The 19,482-nt window shown below is 42.8% G+C and overlaps 1 protein-coding gene across 2 annotated transcripts in view; it reads left to right on the top strand.

Moving 5' to 3' along the window:
- Positions 1-682: 682 nt before the first annotated feature.
- Positions 683-19,482, top strand: part of eIF2Bdelta (eukaryotic translation initiation factor 2B subunit delta) — a 40,218-nt gene continuing 21,418 nt past the window's right edge. The window contains exons 1-7 of one of the 2 annotated variants that reach the window (XM_084587125.1): positions 683-808; positions 1,265-1,350; positions 2,884-4,017; positions 4,472-4,514; positions 5,969-6,193; positions 14,367-14,487; positions 18,313-18,427. In XM_084587125.1, coding sequence (XP_084443251.1) covers positions 1,339-1,350; positions 2,884-4,017; positions 4,472-4,514; positions 5,969-6,193; positions 14,367-14,487; positions 18,313-18,427 — 1,650 coding nt within the window. In that variant the 5' untranslated portion in view covers positions 683-808; positions 1,265-1,338. The remainder of the gene's footprint in view (positions 809-1,264; positions 1,351-2,883; positions 4,018-4,471; positions 4,515-5,968; positions 6,194-14,366; positions 14,488-18,312; positions 18,428-19,482) is intronic. The other variant, XM_084587132.1, reaches the window with a different exon arrangement.

Here is a 19,482-nt window from a genome sequence, read left to right as displayed (position 1 = left end):
ACAAAATCGAAAGAAACTCTATGAACTAGGCACTAAGCCACTAGACTTCGAGGTTGGTGGTGCTGCCCGTGTCGGCTGCAGATAAACAGTCGTGCAAAGGCTGCATACTGACACCCGTTGTTACAAGCTTGGCTGTTCTTCTTCTTCCTTGATATTTGGCACATACCCACGAATGGGATTGGCCAGGGACAACTAAACAAAAACATAAGATTTAAGATCACAAAAGTTATTGAAATAAAAAATATGAAGCAAAAATTTGGAATTTTGTAAATTTGGAATGCAATTAGCAGGGGAACCTGTCCGTAGCTGTGATGTAGTTATGTAAGCAGTGACAAATTTGAGGCAACGCAAATCCTTTCGCACTCGCACCGAAGGAGAGTAGAAGCGGGACCGACAACGTAAATCCCAAGCGTGCAATTGGAGTTTCTAAATGCACCCTCCTCTGATGTGAAAACCTTCGGCAAGCGAGAAGGAAGTGATCAATATTTTCAATTTCACCGCAAGCCTCACAAAGGTTTGTGGGGCTGATCCCGCATCTACATAAATAAAGATTTAGGCGAGGAATCCTGCATCTCAGGAGAGTCAGAAGAGTGGCTGTTGTTGTTAGTCTTGGCTTTACACTTTTTTTTTTTTTTCGTTATATTTCGTCGATTCCGTCCACTCATTCCGTCCCTGCAAGGGTTCCTCCGTCTAGCAACCTTAGGCAATCCGCATGCGAGCCATCAAAAGCATAGCCAAATGAAGTCGTAATGGCCGTCGATGTTCCTCGCTTTCTGTACTTTCTCTGCAAAATAGAAGAGTAACATCGGTAAGTTCTAGCACTTGTTTAGCGCTTCTAATGTGCATTTGTGCCATAGATGGCGACAAATTTAATTAGAATTGTTTCCATAACCACTGCAATGCCGTCGTTTTGAGGACTTGCAATACCGCGGTGTGATTGCATACTATTTGAAGCTGGCATGTGGCATCTCTTGCTTCCAAAAAATTTTGTAGCTCCAGCAAAGGGCTTTTGCTTATGTTAGCCGGTTTTCTCGTTTATATAGAGCAGCGAGCTCATTGTGTACCTCGAAAGTAGTTCAGAACACCTGCAGATAATTGGCAGAACTTTATGTAATGCATATCCTTCGTGGTCAGCGGCATATGGTTGCTTTGTCATTTGACAATCTTGTTGGCACCACTGTAAAGTTGTAAAGTGTTCATATTTTGTAGCAAACTGTTCACATCAAGCTGGGTTGCGGGTGCTTTGTGTTGTATTGCTTCGCAGTTTGTGTGTCGTCATGGCATGAAACTTCTTTGACAGTCCATCGTCAAGTCGGGGTAGCTTTCCCCTCGGCAGTCATGGATACATCGGTAAACTAGTATTCCCTAAGCATTCCTGCTTGCAACCCTAATGCCTGACGCATGAATGCCTTCTTTAACCCGCAACTGAATGATTTGTACTCTCCGTGCTTACACGTTTGTGCAATGCTTGGCATGCCTTTTTGAATATTTTTAGCGTTTGGTCAAGACGCTGCTCAAGAGCGTTTGTTTGCACTAACGCTGGTTGATGCCAGATGAAGAAAAGAGAATATTACTTCATATTTCTTGCCTAGACCTGTTTTGTTTCTTGTGGCTGTCGAATTTTTGTATCAGCGGCATAAAATTAGAAGCATTTTGTGTAGATTTCGCTCGCTGTTGCGTTAACGTTAGTGCTTAAAAATACCTTTAAGTGGAGGCTACTGGATTAGCTTAATCTTTTTAGCATATTTAGAGGCTCTTCATTTTAAGTCTAAATTCTTATGATCAGCTATTCTCAATTATCCATAGTAGAAGACCAGGTTACTTTGTACGATTTAGATTACTATTATATATAGACGCTAATACCCCTGTCATACGGAACTTTCGATCCTCATTGGGTCAACGCACATCGAACTTAGGAGATCATTATTTATTACCCTCAGGGCCGTACAGGCATTTCAGAGGGGAGTGATGGGCAAAAAGAAATACAGAGGAAACAATGTAAAAAGCAGGTACATAAATATTAAATCTTGTATATACAATCTTAGCTATAAAATCGGCAATAACTTTAAATACAAAACTGGTAGTGCTTATACAATGCAAGCTAAAGCTTTGCGAAAATTTGTATCTGTAAGATATAATTTCATTTGGAAATTGTAAAGCCACTATCAAGTGCAATCGAACCCGATCCTGCTTGGCTCATTTGTGGTTCTCAAGTGTGCTTAAGGTTGCCTAGTGCAATCGATAGCAGTTAATACCGTCACTCTTACTGAGCTCTGAAAAAGAAAGGAACTTAATGAAATAAAATCTGAAATATTGTTGAATAAATTGATTTAAATGCATGACAAAACACTTCTAGTGCACTCTGCCAGGTTATATGAAGAAATAATATTTAAATATGATCTCAGCACCTTGCTCTATCACCGGTGCACACAATGAAGGCATTGCCGCACTTTTCAGCTAAAGCTGCTATCGTTTCAGCTTTGTCTTCTCACGCAGCTGACAAAAGCATGTCCAAAAATAAGAAAGACGTTTGATGAATCGCCACTTTAACAGGGACACAAACTGAGGACCACTCCCTAATGATCATTGAAAATTTCCATGTAGTATCTGTTGCTTCAACAGTGCTTGAATTCCTTGATGCAGATGAGGTCAGTTAGGATCAAAAGTACCAATGTAATAGGGACATAAGATTGAAGTATAGTTTGGTAACTAAATTTGTTTTTGCATGGTTTAGTGCATGGTTTTGAATGCATATACTTTTCCCTGTCCTTTCTGAGAACAACATTTTTGGTTTGTCTTTTCATATGAAACTTGAAATTTTTTTAGCTGCATGTTTCACTTTTATCTGGCCATGTCTTTTGCAAACGTTGACCTTCTTTGTAGCTCTCTCAACCAAAGCAACCAAAGCAAAAGAAGAAGAAAAAGCAGAAGCAGCCTGTGCAGAAAGAAGCACAGACAGTGTCAAAAGACACATTGCAAGCAGGCAAGCCCAACCCACAAGAGACCAAAGTGCAGCCATTGTCACAGTCAGCTGTATCTAAAAAAAATACTGGCCAAGAGACTGGTTCACAGTCAGTTGCTAGAGTGGTGCTTAGTAAAGTGCCACAACAGACTGAGAGGCAGCTGCAAGAAGCACCACCTGTAGAAACTTCAGCAGGTCAGAAAAAGAAGAAGAAGAAAAAAAAGAAGAAGCCGAAACAACTGTCTGAGCAGCAAGCAGCAGAATCTCTTCCTGAAAAGCCTGCTGGAACCCCTGAACTGGGTTGCTGCAAACTTAAAAATCTCAAGGAAATCACCTGTCTCGAGCTGATCTGCCCTCACTCAAGCAAGCCGGCAGCGAAAGCATTCTCGGGCCAAAATTCGAATGCAGGGGTATCAGCGCCAGCTTCGTCGAAGTGTTCACAGTCTGAGGTCGCCCCAAACAGCCTCACCCAGAGCCACTTGGAGAGCCTGTCAGATGCCATTGTGAAGAGCCTGGCATCGCTGGATAAAACTTCCATCAGCATCACTCTCGTGAACCCAGAAAACGACACAGTTGTTGGTGAAAAAATTGTTCACTCTCTACAGAGCCCATCAGCTGGCCAGAATTCTGAAATTGTAATCGACATATGCGGAACAAGTGTGGTAGACCTTGATAAGAAAGAAGGCAGTGGGACGGGTAGCTCCTTACAGGACTCTGGCACGATGATCTCGGGAGACAGTGTTGATGGGAAGAAGGCTGGCAAGAAAAACAAGGGTGGGGGCATGGCAAAAGCAGTGAACAATCATGTTGCATTGGATGGTGATAAGCATGCCCAAAAACCTGAAGGAAAGCCACCAAACATTGTTCAGAAACAACAAAAGACCAAACCTACTGCTTCTCAACCTAACGAGGTGTCCCCAGGGCAAGCGAAAAAGGAGAAAGATATTGCAGTGTATAAGGACCTTGTGTCTGCAACTGTGGTAAAGGATGCTGCAACAGGGGTCACTACAGAGAAAACAAAGGCACAGTTGAAGGCAGAAAGAAAGGCAGCTTTTGTAAGTTATATTTAAGTTATATTTCTTACATGCTTCGTCTCTGTGGTAGTATATTAGAGGGCATCAGGTCAGTGGCCTTAGTATTTCGAGAAACAGCTGTGCCCTAGCATTCATTAGGGTAATGGCACATTTAATGCTTTTCACTGTGGTTATTTGATGCGACACTGCGCTTGGTTTTGAATTTAGCTTTTGAGTAGTTTTATGCACGTGAGTGTTGGTGACGCTGTTGAATGTGCTTGTGAAGTTTGTAACTCTTTCGGAAAAAGATGGGTGCAGTTATTTTTATTGTCTGTTCGTGATAGCTCATTGCTCACAGATACAGGACATCCACAAGTCAGGAGCTTGTCATATTTATTGTAATTTGTAATTGTTTACGTTGTGCTGCTTGCCATTTCTTCCTCTTTCTATGTTCTCAAATTCCATATATTTGTTTTTCCTCTTCTGTGTCCTCAAGGAAGCTGAAAATGCTGCTCGGCTTGCCACTCAGAAAGGCGAAGGTGAGCCCTTTTAATGGAGATCAGAAGCTCTGTGAATGTAATAGGATCCATGGAGGCAGTTTAACCATGGCAAGTCAAGGCAGGACAGTTGTGCTCAGAGAATGACACTTTTTTTTTTTTTTTTTTTTTTTTTTTACCTAGGTGTATTTCAGATATGAACTAAGATACTTCAAGACCATTTCATGTGCCTTTTCATTCTAGTAGGGGGGCTTGTTTATCTCTCATCTGACATATGAGTTAATACATAATAAATAATTGGTTCACAGGAAGGGAAAGGCACAGTATCTGTCACACTTGTTCCTGTGGACACCTAAACCGCACCATAAGGGAAGGGAGGAAGGTGGGAGTGAAAATGGAAAGAGAGAAAGAGGAGCCATAGTGGAGGGCTATGGAGTAATTTCAACCACCTGGGGATCTTTAACGAGCGCTGACATCGCACAGCACACGGACGCCACTTCGTTTCGCCTCCATCGAAACGCAGCCGCCGAGGTCGGGATCGAATCTGGGTACTCCGGCACAGTTGTCGGGCGTCTTACCACTACAACACCCCAGCGGGGATTTATGAGTTGTGTAAATATTAAAATATTTCTAATGCTGATCAGTTTATGTTTAACATTTCTAACAAATATTCAATATATATTGAATATTTGAAAGGACATCACTATTTTTTTTTTTTAATTGAATATCCATGAGTTCATTCGTAAGCATTAGTTCTTTTGGGTGGTTTCTGGAGGCTTGGAGGGGGGGGGGGGGGGGGGGGGGGGGGGAGGGGGGGTTAGGCCTTGAAGTTGCTACTCTGAAAGAACCACTAGATGATGCAAAAAGAAGCTCCAGGCTGTTTGCTGCAAGACTTTTATAGCAGTCCCATGTTGTAGGTATCATGTTCATCTTCTAGGCATGATATCTTAGTGTGATTTATTTTAGTGCGTGATATTGTTATGCCTTTCTTTCTCAAGGAAAGTTCGTATCATTTTAAGCTTAATTAGTGGGTCCCTCAAATATTTTTACTACAATACATCAAGGCCTTATGCATTTACAACAGGGGCACTGGAATTTTGCTAATCTAATTTTCCTAAATTGAAACTACATTAGATTCAACCTGCCGCATTGGACCTGTCAGCATCGGATGCTTGATGAGGCTCCTTGCATAATTCAGACTTAATGTTGATCTCCTTCAAGTCAGGGAAAGCCGACTGCAGTCATATTATTCTTGTAAACAAGGATCATGCTGCAATACGTGATCTTGTTATTCCAAACCATACTTTTTGTGTAATGTTTACCAATAACTCCTTCGGTACAGTTAAACATTCAGGCGTGTGAAACTAAATATGTTGTGAATATGAGTACCCATAAATATCGAGTCAGTATATGTGTGGTAAGACATTGATATTCAGGCAGGTCTGCTGCTCTAATTTTACTGGAACCGCTGTGACACCTGTTCTCATAACTTGCAGGCAAAGGTGGGACAGAAAAGAGCAAAGCAGAGCTCAAAGCTGAGAGACGGGCTCTGCAGGAAGCTCAGCGTGCAGCAAAGGCCCAGGCAACTGGTGACAAGGCCAGCAAACCTTCCGAGCAAGCACCAGCAGCTGGCGAGCCGGCTGGCAACACGGGTACACCACGTCCTCCTGGTGCCAAGAAAGAAGACACAGGGAAACCAGAGCAGCACATCCCTTTACAGGGTAAGCTCCCCCCTAGGTCTACCAGCCTATCACACTCTCATGAAACATAGTGTGTGTGTGTGTGTGCGTGCATGCATGTGTGTGTGCGTGGGAATTAAGACTTCCAGTGCATAAAAGTGTAGATTAGCATTTATAGACATCCAGTATGCACAGCTCTTTTTCTAGCTCTCGCAGAATTCAGTCCCTACTTGTGTCGTCCTAAGCACTAAAGAGATTTAGTAACGAACCCCGCTTGTAGAAGGCAATGACGAGCCGGAATCGCTTCCTTAATTGTTTCCAGAGGCTTCACCCCCTTACATCAGTGACATGGGGAGAAGCTATCACGATGCGTACAGTCTCCGCATTTTTGCTCATGCTGCGTTCCCCAGACCCGGCCTGGTCGTATGCAAGCGAATAGTCATAGTTATCAAATGTTTCACCCCTGTGCCCCCAAGGCGCAGCAAAGAAGCTTCCGTGTTTCTCCTCATGAAGTCAAGTTTCTGCGGGAACGAGCACCTCTTATGTTAGCTCGTTTGCTATTGTTAATGCTTCGCCCTTTTGCACCTAGGCACTGCAGGAAAGCAACTGTGGCAGGTGAGCGCTAGTAATCAGTTTTTCGTAAAACGAGCGCTCGTCAGCACATGCCTTGTTGATCACAAAACATATTGGCGCCTCTCATAGTCTGAGTCGCTTTTGGATGTTAAACCCCACCAAAACTAAACAGAACATATTATACAAGCACAATTAGTCTAAATTTTGAATGCAGTGACCGGGAAATCGTGTTATCTGGGAACATGGTAACCGGGGAAAAAATATGGGAGACTTTTTACTGCTCATTATTTTGAGTGCATGAAACGGTAAATCGTGTGAACCGGTAATGTATCAACGAGGTTCTACTGTAGAATCATGGAGATAATTCTTTGAAAACAAGTGCATGCCACTGGTGGGGGCCGAACCCACAACCTCCTAATTTCATATCTAGGGCTCTACCGACTGACTTACTGCAGCGGCTATTCAATCGTCTACAATCTTAGGTATTTATGTTGCGTGTAACCCACTCTTGCGAGTGTTCACCAGCACCACCCTCATCTGTAACTGTGGACATAGGATGTGTTGTGTGACTCTTGGTGTCACATGGAACATGGCCTAACAGGGAGGGTGGGAGGTGTGTGATAACCCTTCTATGCTACCTGTGATGGCTGCCAAATTCAAAGCCCTCGTTACACTGGACTTATGCCCATGCCCGTTTGTTTGTCCACATGTCGCCGGCCATCGAATTCAGTTTAAATTGCTTGGTGCTGTACAGTTATCTTTAATGGCCATTAAACTTGACGGTTTCAACACAGTGAGGCTCGTCATTGTGTGTCAATGCCTTAATGATAACTGCTGGCGAAATAAGGACACATGAAATATTTTTGCCATGTGACTGGGCATAACAAGCGATCATGATACATGCTAGACAATAACATCAGTGCTATGGCATTTTATTTGATGCAGTTTTATGCATTATGCTATATGCACATGGCTCAAAACACTGTATGACTCAGACTCGTTTGAAAATTAATCTTTTTTTTTTTAATTTTAAGTTAGTTTTAGTTACTTATCTATGAATTTGAAGAGTTTTTGTAGTCTGTGCATGGGCTGCAGCTGACAGTTTGCTTGTGAAAGTAATTTTTTTCTTCTACTTCAAGCTTTTGACTTTCAAAAATTTTCGGAAATGTTCATTAACACACCCGGTATATCAGTGTCATCACATGCAGTTAGTTGTAATCAAAATAGTCTGGAAGAGGTGCTGAATGTTCACCTCTGTAATAAATTGGTACATTGTGTGGTTTGAGCCTGCCTGCTGGTATTTCACCATTAGTAAGTGATAAACTAAGTGCAGTGGGAACTTGAAGGGGACCAGAAAATTTGTTTTGCCTACAAAGAGCACATATGAGCACGCTAGGTGCGTCCAAATATATGTTGTATAAAACCAAATGATAAAAGAGCCTTTCAAAGAGAGGATAATTGCAAATAGGGCATTTATTGTGTTATGCAGGAAGTGAGCTGAAGACCAAGAAACCAGCTCGCATTATCTTACTTGAAAATGATATTTCACTGTCTCTTTTCCTGTAGTATCCCACGGCAGCTGCGATTAGTGCTTTTTTTTTTCCTTAATTTTTGCTTCCCAGTGGGTAGCCATGGGTCTCTTATCTTTCTCCAGCTGCAGCACAGCACAGTGCAAGCAGTGCGCATGGCAGAAATAGTATATAGCCATCTCTGTACAGTGGCAATGCATGTTGTGTCCCTGGTGTTTCTTAAATCCCAAGCCAAGCAATGGGGGCACTGTGCATGCATGTGCCTTTTAGTCAGTGTGAGGCAACTTGTGGCACATGACACATATGCAGTGCCGAGTTCTGACGCCAGGTATCTGCTAGTGCAGGCATGGTAGTGTGATGCCATTTCAGTACTGACAAGAAAGCTTTCCCACTGTATTGCGCCAAATTATGTCAGACCTATCTTTTAGGGGTGTGCTTTCTTGCACAGAAACATTTTATATGCTTTTTTATTTCCCCTTTACATTGGTGTGTGGATGCCCCATGAGTGCTTTTACACGGGCTTGCTGTGGTTTGCGGTTGCTTCAAAAGTTTCTCTTAACCAAAGTCCACGTGAAACAGTTCTTACGTGGATTTTTTTTACATTGGGTCATATGGGAAACCAACCAATGGTTTTACAAAGTAACATTATCATCTTTACAAAGTAACATTATCATCTCGTACAAGAATTCTTTACCGAGTTCATTGTAATGGGAGTCTAATTATGTCAGTCAGTAGCCTCCTTTATACTTTCTGTGCCTGTCAACGCGCCACGCAAACAGTGCAGTGGTGCTGTTGAGGAATGTTTCGAGGTGCCGCTGTACCCGTTGCTGAGGGTGCCACTGACATAGGTGCTAGGTGCCTAGGCATGGATGTTGACATGGCGCGAGCGCTGTTAGTTGCTTGTGGAATAACTGCTACTAAGCGTGAATCGTACCTGTTCAATACATTTACTTCTGCGGCCAACTGCCTCTGGGCATAACAAGCGATCATGATACATGCTAGACAGTGACACCAGTGCTATGGCATTTTATTTGATGCAGTTTTATACATTTTGCTATATGCACATAGCTCAAAACACTGTACAACTCAGCCTCACCTACGCTATACTCACGTCAATGGTAACTAGGAAAAAATAATTTTGTAGTCTACGCTGAGTTGAAAGAAAATATAGGAGCAAAAGCACCGGTATTTATTTACACATTCACAACAGCAGCTGTGACACAAGAGTAACCCATAGGTATTTGTAGTAAAGTTCCTATGATGTCAGCTTGCATTGTTTTGTTGGTCCAGAGAAGTTCTTTATCTTGGTCTGTACAAATGTCTTTTGAATGCTGTTGTGAGACTTAAGTATAATAGCTGCCTCTTGGGGATGGTTCAGAAACCTGACTGCCAACATTCCAGTTTCTTCATGCTTCTTGCATTTTTTTGCGGGCTCATCTTGGCTGTAATGAATTTCCAAAGCTTTTTTTTTTTTTTTTTTTTTTTTTTTTTTTTTTTTTTTTTTTTTTTAAATGCTTACACTGTTTCTCACCTTCAAAATTCGAGGTTGCAAGTATGAAGGGTAGTCAGTGAACCCTGATGGCACAACTCCCATCTTCAGACGACGCCTTTTATACCCTCTATGAAGTCCGAGTGTTGTTTGAAATATTTGCTGCATACTATTGAGTAATTTGAGTTTCAATTCGGTACCCAGTCTTATCTTCCTATTGCTGTTGGCCACTGCTCATGCAGCGCAGCTTCGGTGGGGATCTCTTGGAAGGAATGTGGTCTCCTTTTTTTTGCTGTCTCTCGACCGCACTGTGGCACACAGCGATATGCCATTGGGATCTGTAACGAGAACATTCTCAGAGTTGGCTATTCCTTCCAAAGATTCAGCGCTTCATGCAAACAAAACTTTTTCAAACTTTCTGAACAAGGGTAACTAATATAAGCTTTGCGTTGTTTGATTTCGCACACTTCAGAGTAGTCATCATGTCATTAGGCAAAGCTTACGGTTAGATTTTATTGCATAATTTTTACATTACATTAAAAAAGCTGCGCAAGAGCACATGCAATAAGAAATTAAGATCGCAGTCCATAAAATACATATGACCACCTCATATGATTATTGCAGCATTGATGATTTTGGCTTTCATTATTTTTAACAGGCCTCAACACAGGTGAATGCGAATTTTGTGGTTTTTGACGCTAGAGAAACATATAGTCCTCAGAGCGAATAACAAACGCTGCTACTTATCACTTGAGCAATGCTATTCTCTGTGAGATCGATCTAGAGGTGGCACCACTGTCACTTCGCTAGTGTGGATCGGCAGCCGGCGGCGCTCGCAGAAACGCACGCTGCGTAGGTCTGCTTCCGAGTTTACGGCAGGTTTGTTGGCGATGAAAATGTGTCTTCTGCAATATTTCTGCAATATTGCAGAAAAAAATCCAAGGATTTCGCCAATGCAGCACAAGAAGAGCGGATTTTAGGGAAACAAAGCACGCTACCACCAGTCTTCTATATAGATTTACTTTGCACGTTTCTTGCGCTATACCGCGCTCACGCGCCTAATGCTTGGGCCTGCCTAACGACAGCTTTGTTTTTCTTATCGACTTTTAAACAGTTTGCGCCTGTCTCATGCGAGTGAGACCGGTGAATTTAGTGTCAAGCCTACGCAGATACAAGGTTCGTGCTCTGACCTGCAGTACTTTAGATTGAATCGATATAGCCTGGTTCATTATATCGTACTTGACTCGAGGATTAAGCAGGTTAAATGTAGCATTGGCAGCGCACTGCATGGCGAGTTGCTTTAGACTGAGTGCACATCAACTCTGGCCCAGACAACCACGCACAAGTATTCTCCAAAAATGAGATCACACCGACACTATACAGGAAACCTCGCCGCACAGGAAAGCTGATTGTTCGCGTGTACAGCGCTGAGTGGATTGAATTTGCCGAGATGCTTTTTGCGGCCACTGTCATAGAATGTGGTAGTGTATTACTGCATGCGCCACTAACTGTAAATGATTTCCGGAAACCAAGGAAAGTATAAGGGATTTCTGATGTGTGTGATGTTAATATATAACGGTAAAATAGTAGTGTAATTATTTTGTTTTGCAATGCGAATAAATTTCACCGTGTGAGAGAACTTTTACACACTTGACAGAATTTACAATAATCAGCGATTAATTTTCAGTAACGCTAAAGTGCAAGCTACGAATTACTCGCTGCGAAGACATCGTTATAAACTGCGCATGGGCACTGTCATGTTCTGGGAAACAATTTTACAGGCTGAAAATTTCTTTATTACTAATTATTTAGCAGTGACTAAATCTTATGCGAAGTAAAATATTAGGGTTGCTTCCAAAACAGATGCCGGATATAAAACTATTCTGAAAGAAATGGAGGTCATCTTATCATGCGACTATAAAAATGTATTTATTCTCCGAACTAAACACTGATATTTAAGCCCGCATGAAGCTGTTTTACTCCCCTTGTCAGAAATGACTAGTTTTGTCGGAAGACAGCACTTGGACGAAAAGGGATTATAATGATTATAATAGGCTACCAGTAAAGTACATTGATCTAGGTGTATTATGTAATATTTAGGGTAACAATTAGGTGCAGGGAATATCTTTCCCAAACATCCGAGCATTTCTCTAAAGCCAAATGTGCTCACTAAAACTTTTACGGATGCACAGAAGCCTTCAACAAAAAAAAAAAAAGAAAAGAAAAGAAAAGAAATGCATATTGGCTTGGGTTTAACGCATGAAAGCGGCATCGGCTATGACGGATGATTGCAAAAGCTGATTTTGGTGTAGTTTTTTTTTTTTTTTTTTTCATTATTAACACCACATCTACCACGTGGGATTGCTTATTGTGCAGTCAAATCCCGCAGCAGAGGAACGCCTTTCGAAACGGTTGTGATTGAATCCCCCGTTCTCGAAATCAGCAGTCGAGCGCCCTTGCCATTGAGACATTGCAACAGAGGGTTAAAAGCAAAAAAAGAAAAAAGACTACTCACACAACTTTACCGTGCATACAGACGGCATAGTAGGCATAGAGTGGTCTGTTCAAACTGCATTCTGCTATATGAAGCAGTCTGCAGTGGCATATGTTATAGTAGCTGCGGTATTAAAAACAGAAACGGGAATATGCGATTTCTGAGCATTTGCATTAACTTTTATTGACGGCAACAACCTGTTTTGCTTTGACACGGCGGTAACGACAGTACCACTTCGTTTGAGACATTGCATGTCAAAGGATCTCAAGTGCTGAAGACCGCGCTGGATGATGTCCTTATCCAAGCATGACATGCTCGATACGGACAAGTATATTTTTTTTTAATGAAGCGTGGGGTTATAGACTGTTCATATTTATTTTGCAAGAGGCATATAGGTAAGCAAAAGCTCACAGGAACTGCGAAACAAACAAAAACACTCCTGTTCACGCCGCATGCGCGCGCGTAAATCACTGTGGGCTGGCACGCGACACGAAAACGCATCCACACTGAGTAGGTTTCGCCGCTGAGCTGCAAGGTGGCGACTCTGCTCGATCTCGAGGCCACTAATCCTGCAGTCCTGAAGGCAGAAAACAGTAGAAACAAAACCTTACAAGCTGTAAACTGGTCCACAAAACAGCAAAAGCACGACAGCGCAGTGTCTCTGGACATTGAACTGGTTTCGCACTTGCTGGTGGACAGGCAGTAAATGAATTAGTATAATGAAATTACTGTAATTTAATTACTTTTCCTGGTAATTTATGATGTATTATACTTACTTTTCTGGTCTGATAGTTTAGTAATGTAATGAATTACTTTAGAGTAGTAATTTCGCAGCAAAAGTAATTAATTCCTTTTGAAGTTACTTTTACGAAAGCTAATAACTGCTCTTTCTATCGACAGTACTACTATCTCCAGTAGGAGGCCGCAAAAGCAGAGCAGGAAGGATACGCGTGGTGCAAGGGCGGAGGGGGGGGGGCAGGGAGAGAGATGGAAACGTCCATGACGTGTGAATTACTGTGCGCAAGGTGCCGCGGTCGATTCCTGATGCCATGGAAGTAATACATAGCCTCCTTCTTTAGGGGTTTCAAATGGTGAGGGAGAGCTCCGGGCGCTGGTTTCACCGCTCGTTTCTATTTTGAGCCCAGTGGAAGTGACGAGCATTCGACCTTGGCTCTCTGGTGTTTTGTTGCCGTTGTCTTGGTGGTGGGAATAGTTTTCAGGGACAGAATTTGGCAGGAAGACGAAAGATTGTGAATCTGGAGAGAGGACGTTGCTTTTTTTCCTAGCTTTACTTAGTTTTTGTACAGATGAAAACTAGAAAGTAATTGAAAATTAATTGCATTACTTGGCAGAAGTAATTGTAGTGTTGTAAGCTTTTGGGAGTAGTTTAGTCATATAACTAAATTTTGTTTTTAAACCTTTAGCAGAGTACTTGGTAATGTAATTCAGGTACTTTCCAAAAATAATTTTGCCCTGTATGCTCGCTGGTGCTGGTTGCCCCAGTGTCAATGTCGTTATCTCGCGGCAGCAAGCGGTGTAACTTCTCTATGAAGGACGAGCGGCAATGATGACCGCAGAGTGCGGAGTTGCCAGGCACAGGAAGTATAAAGGAGGCTATGGTCAGTCAAACCGGGCTATTTGGTCTGTGTTAGCACCTCAATAGAGCATTTAGAGGGCCGTTCAGTCCTAGGGATTTTGTTTTTATTGTTATGAACTTTATGGAGCATGGCTACAGCAGTTTCACAAGTGAGCATAAAACTGTGCGATCATTTACTTGATGAGCTCAGGACAGTATTATCTTCAGACCCTGCAAAGATGCTCTTAAATTAGTGCATATTTTTCAATAGTTCGCTCCGCATTTGTGCTTATGGCATTGCAATTTTTTTAATTGTTCATTTCTCCATAACTTTGCTTCAAGTAGCAAACATCTGTGCATTGCCCTTAACAATTCATTAAAACAATGGGTTGAGTAAGGGTTTGTGAATTCGATCTTTTTCATTTCGATATTTCCTACGTGGTAAAGAGTGTTGTCCAAGGGGTCAATTGCAGTGACGTCAGCTTTGCCGTTGTTTTAGTTGAAACTCTGTGTAGCAAGAGGTGAGCCTAAACTGTGTGTCATTTCTTTTGCAGACGCACCTGCAAAGAAAGCGCCCAGAAAGCCAGCCTCTGAGGGCAGGCAACACGAAGTTCTGCGTCTGTTTTCCCACTTGCATCAGATCCCCGAAACAGTGGATCATTTGAAGCCATATGGGTATGCCAATCTCCATTTCTGCATGGGAACAAAGATGCATACAACTGGTGGCAGGCAGGCGTAGTTGCCGTTTAGAGTTACGTGTCTGTAAAATTATTTCCAAGCCTTCTAAACTCAGTTTCTTGCTGCTCTGCAAAGCGTGGTGGAAAAAAAAAATGTTGCTAATTTTGCATGGTTAGGTCAAACGCAAATTTGGCGCGCTGCACTTGGCTTCCAATTAGGTTTCGGGTTGCGTGTACTCATTAGCATACAGTTGTAATCTACCGCATTTTCTGAAAGACCACCTGACAGATATAAAGCCCCACTTTAATCTAACCGTAAGAGCGTGCATGGTCTAGGGCCCAATTTATATCAAAAATGCTGCCCATGTTGGCAGCTCCTGCCATATTCATAGCTTCGGACAGACGTTGGCAAAATTGGTGAATGAAGACTGTCCTGATAGGTTCAATTCTCATGTCAAAAGGGCTGTCCAAATTGTCAACGGCTTCAGACAGAGACATCGGCGAAATTGGTGAAAGGGGGCTCAAGTGCTTATGCTCTTTAAATATAGGTATAGGTATAGGTGTGTCCTAGATGAAGGGGTAAAAGGACAAACCTTTTAAAACAAAAGGCAGATAGGCAGATACTGGCTTGTATCCCTGCCTAAATTGAGTCAGAGTGGTCGCATTATGTGGGAACCATGTGTTTCGTTTGTCGGAAATTTGTTGTCTACTATCACTCTGTGCATGACTGCAGGCCAAATGGCCGGTGCGCTGAATTTTACAAGGAGTTAATTTTCTAATACAGATGTATTGGATCTGGCTATATCGAACTATCCTCTTGAAAATGTTATGTAAAAATATAGGAGTAGTGTTTGCGTTTATTGAACTTTTGCTCAGCGGAACATTTCATATATCGAACTGATCACTGTGCCCCTGCAAGGTGTGGTTGTCCCAACGTTGCCTTCACAATTTATTTTTGCGCACGGAGTTGGGTCGGTTGCACCACCTTTGGCACCTCCTGACAGCGCTAACGCTGTAAAACCACTTGATGAGGTGAATATTAACTCTACTTAAAAGCGGCCTTCTGCCTGGCATGCTTGTTAACACGACCCTGCTATCATGCAAGAAAGCCAGAGTTCAGTGCACCGGTTGTCATTCAGGGAAACGAGCCTAACTGACCAAAGGCTTGCGGCAGTTTTCGTGTGGCCTGCTTCGCGGCTGAAGGAAATTAAGAATTCAACTGTGGCCTATCTTAACCGAGTTGTTATCGTGTTTATAGTGCCAATGACAGAATTATACACCTCTCTTATGGTGAGCAGTGCCATTTTCCAAAGCGCCAATCGTGGCGGCTTAATGTGAACTTCAGTGGCACGTGTGCCACGCGCCGCTAGACTCTTGGGGCAAGCAGCTTGAGCTTTGATGATGCGATCTGGCTCTGAAATATATGTAGATCACATGCTTGCATCCATGGAGAGGCACTTGGGAGTGCGCTTCTTTTTTTGACGCCCAGTGCAAGGTGATGCTTGGCGCGCGGGTGCGCTAGTGTTGCTGTAGGGTGCGCGTACATGTGATGTGCGTGTTGCCACGCTTGAGGCGAGTGGTTGGCTGACAGTACACTGGCTTGCAGCACGTCGCTACAGGAAACTCGCCGCTAGCTTGTGTACACCATATGGACGCATCTGTGTTACAGTCTTGAGCTCTTCTCCTACCGTGTTTGATACATTGAATTATCAATACGTCAAACCATTTCACGATTCCTTTCGAATTCAATATATTTAGGATCGCCCATAGCACCCCAAAGTAGCCCTTTAGAGTCATCAGAATATGCTTTAGTGTGTGTGTGTGGGGGGGCTTTAACACCTTGTTTATTGTTTCTTTATCTTCTGTTTGTGGGAGCAATGTCTTCGTTTGTTCTTAGCTTTTATAGAGGGCCTTTAAAAGGTAAAAGGTCCTAAAACGCCTGTTTGCTTTGTCATGAGATGTGCCTTGATGTCACTGAGTGCCTCATGGCAAGCCTTTCCCATTGTTGCACAATAAAAGTGTACTTTCATTAACTCTTCAACTCCTGAGTGGACTTCAACGAGCCAGGCTCGTCACAAGCCGGCTGTCATATCTGAGTCTTGACAAGTTGAGCTCGTGTGTTTTGTGGAATTTTGTGTCCGGCTTGCAGAGAGCAAGGCTCATCCAACAAACTTTTGTTCACCCGGCATATGGGGGCATAGGTACCATTTCTGGCTCAAATATTGTGAAAAATAAAGTATGTTAGAGGGTTAATGGCTGGTACTGAGCACCTTTCAGCACACTGCATGAGCAGGTTCAGTGCTTTGGGATTGTCATAGCTGTCTTCATTTTTCTATATACAGTCGCCGATCGTTTTTTGTGGGATTTTTTTTTTTTTTTTTTTCGGACTCGGCGGGACTCGGAAAATGGTCTGAATAATCGAACAGTCTGAAAAATCCATCAACTTGATAAAAAAAAAAATCACTTTCCTGTGAAAAATCAGTTTTAGAAATCACGAACTTCGCCGCTCACCATGTTTCATTGATATGTTGATAACGGATTTATAGCATAGCGCAATCCGCTACTGTGGTCAGGTTCTGCGCGCCGCCCAATGCGCACACGCCCGCAATTCGATGTAGCGGGTCCGGCCGCCAGTGCAGGTGCGCTGACTGGCGCTGACGCGGTAGGCGTGCACCTTGGGGCTTCGCTGAAGCAGATCATGCTAAGCTTTAACCACTACAGCCTTCATTTAGAATATCTCGGCCAGTTATGCTTTTGTCATGTCCATGCCACTTCACGACGACGCGCAGGTCATGTTCGCCACGAACGAATGCATGTGCCCGCCGCGCGAGGCAATAACATTCAGTTCCCATTTCCATGGTTAACAATGGCAGCAAAGACTGCGAGATGGGCTCGCGGGAAAAAACGAGTGAAACAAGAGTCTGCGTGAATGCACTGCCCCCCCCCTTCGCTTTTCTCTGCGGGCAGCTGAAATCACTGGCGGGCGGCGGCCTTGGAGCGTGCTGCGGCAGACAGCGCTCACGCTTAATTTTTCTGTCCAATTGTGTGCTCAAGACTACCGCGATGACAAGGCTGACTATTCCCTTATTGTCATTGCCTCCAATAGCAACGATAAACAGAGCCAGTAAAGCTAGTCCATCTGAATGACTCACTTCGCCTATGAGCTTTCCCGGCCGCACAAAACTGAGTTGTTTGCGACAACGTCCGCTCGCGTCTATTTCTTACCTAAAAAAAAGAAAAAGCGAAGAAACAATCTCCTCAGTATTGCTGGCGCCAAATTTAGACCGAAAAATTGAACTTTTGGACACCAAGGGTCTGAAATATTGACCATGAAAATGTACACGTTCCTATGGGGCGCGTGACGGTTCCGGAACGAAGTCCGAATTATTGGAGTCCAAAAAATCGGTCAGCTACTGTAATTATTAGTCGTGCCTTGATGAAAATGTTTTAGGTTCGCTTTCCGTGTTTTGTTTCATCCTTCCTTTAGAAGACACTGGAGCGACGTTATACATTTGCACTAAAATCATAATTGTGGCAAGGCTGCAGCTGAAAGCTGCTTCATGCCACAGAAAATCGAGAGGACAAAATTCTCATGTCACATCACAATTTCGGGAAAGCCTTTCAGGTGTTCTTTTGTTATCATCACCTAAAATATGGCAGATTCACAATGTTGAGGTTGCAATTGATAAAATTTTCCTTGTTTTATTTTAGTTTTTCCTTCCTTTCCTTGTTTATTAGGAACCTGACATGCAGCATTCCTTGAATGTATTCTAATCTGCAAAGGTTGTAGAGGTAGGTACTAATGCATTGCTTGTATTTGCAGGTTGTCTGGTTCCTGCATTCACCCGGCCGTGTTTCGAACTGGGCTTCAGATAGCAGAAGGCGTTGTTGTTGGGTCGAATGCCCGTTGCATCGCAATGCTCTCTGCATTCAGATCTGTAAGTATAGAATTTTAATTTTAAGCGGTTCTTGTCTTTCTACACCTGTTTTTGCTAAAAAAAAAAGAAAAAAGAAAAAGAAAGAATGCTCACTGTATACATTTAGCCTGTTAAGATCATTTGCTTGCGTCCCCAATCTTTCAAATTAAGTCCTTATACTGCACAAGAATGCTGAATTGGGTGAGTCAGTGTATTTGCATTTTAGGAAGCATAGCGCAAAGAAGACGAGGACAAAATATGTGTATCCCTTTATTTTGTCCTTGTCTTCTTTGCGCTACATTTCCTAAAATGTAAGTCCTTATACAGTTGATACGTTTTCTAAAAATGCGAAGGAAAAATTCATTATCAAAGAAAACGACTGATCCAAACTGCATTTATTATTGACACTTTCAGTTCATAAAACTGTAGATTAGCGTTTCTTGGCAAAAGATATGAACAATGTAACAATGGCCCTCTCCCTTTAGCCTTGCCCCCATGCATCAAAGCACTGCCAAGAAGCCACCACAGTCGGAGAGCGCTGCTGCTCTCTCTATCAATCGTGGTTGATTGCTAGGCATACTATACGACCACAATTGTTTGAAATTTTAATTGTATAGATCGTGTTATCTGGGAAAATAATTACGAGGAAAACAATACTAGTTGAATTCTATGGGGGATTTTTACTGCCTGCAGTTTTGAACGTATGAGTGGGGGACGTATCAACGAGGTTCTACTGTAGTTAAAAGTAGGAAACATGCCAGTCACCCTGAAACTAGAGACAAATTGAAGCCTACTTATTTATTGATTGATAACTGTGCTTCAGTGTCAGAGAGGCTGATTTTACTGAAAATGGAGCTCTGAAGGTGGGAGGAGGTGGCAGAGGTTCCACCTCCAGTGTCTGTTTCGTCTTTTGTGTGAATCTGGAAAGCTACACTTCGCTGCCGTCCACTTTGAACCAGCATTCAGAGTCCATAATTTTCTCAACATCAGCATTGTCGTGAGTTTGAATTGTGTGGCGGGAAGAGGTCTTCCATTGTCAATCTGCAATTTCTCGGGAATACTTGAGTCTTTTGCTG

The sequence above is a fragment of the Amblyomma maculatum genome, chromosome 1 (assembly GCF_055883805.1).
Source record: "Amblyomma maculatum isolate TAMU_Amacu chromosome 1, ASM5588380v1, whole genome shotgun sequence".
Classification (NCBI taxonomy): domain Eukaryota; kingdom Metazoa; phylum Arthropoda; class Arachnida; order Ixodida; family Ixodidae; genus Amblyomma; species Amblyomma maculatum.
Note: the sequence above shows the minus strand (reverse complement) of the source record. Positions and strands in the feature narration are given on the sequence as shown.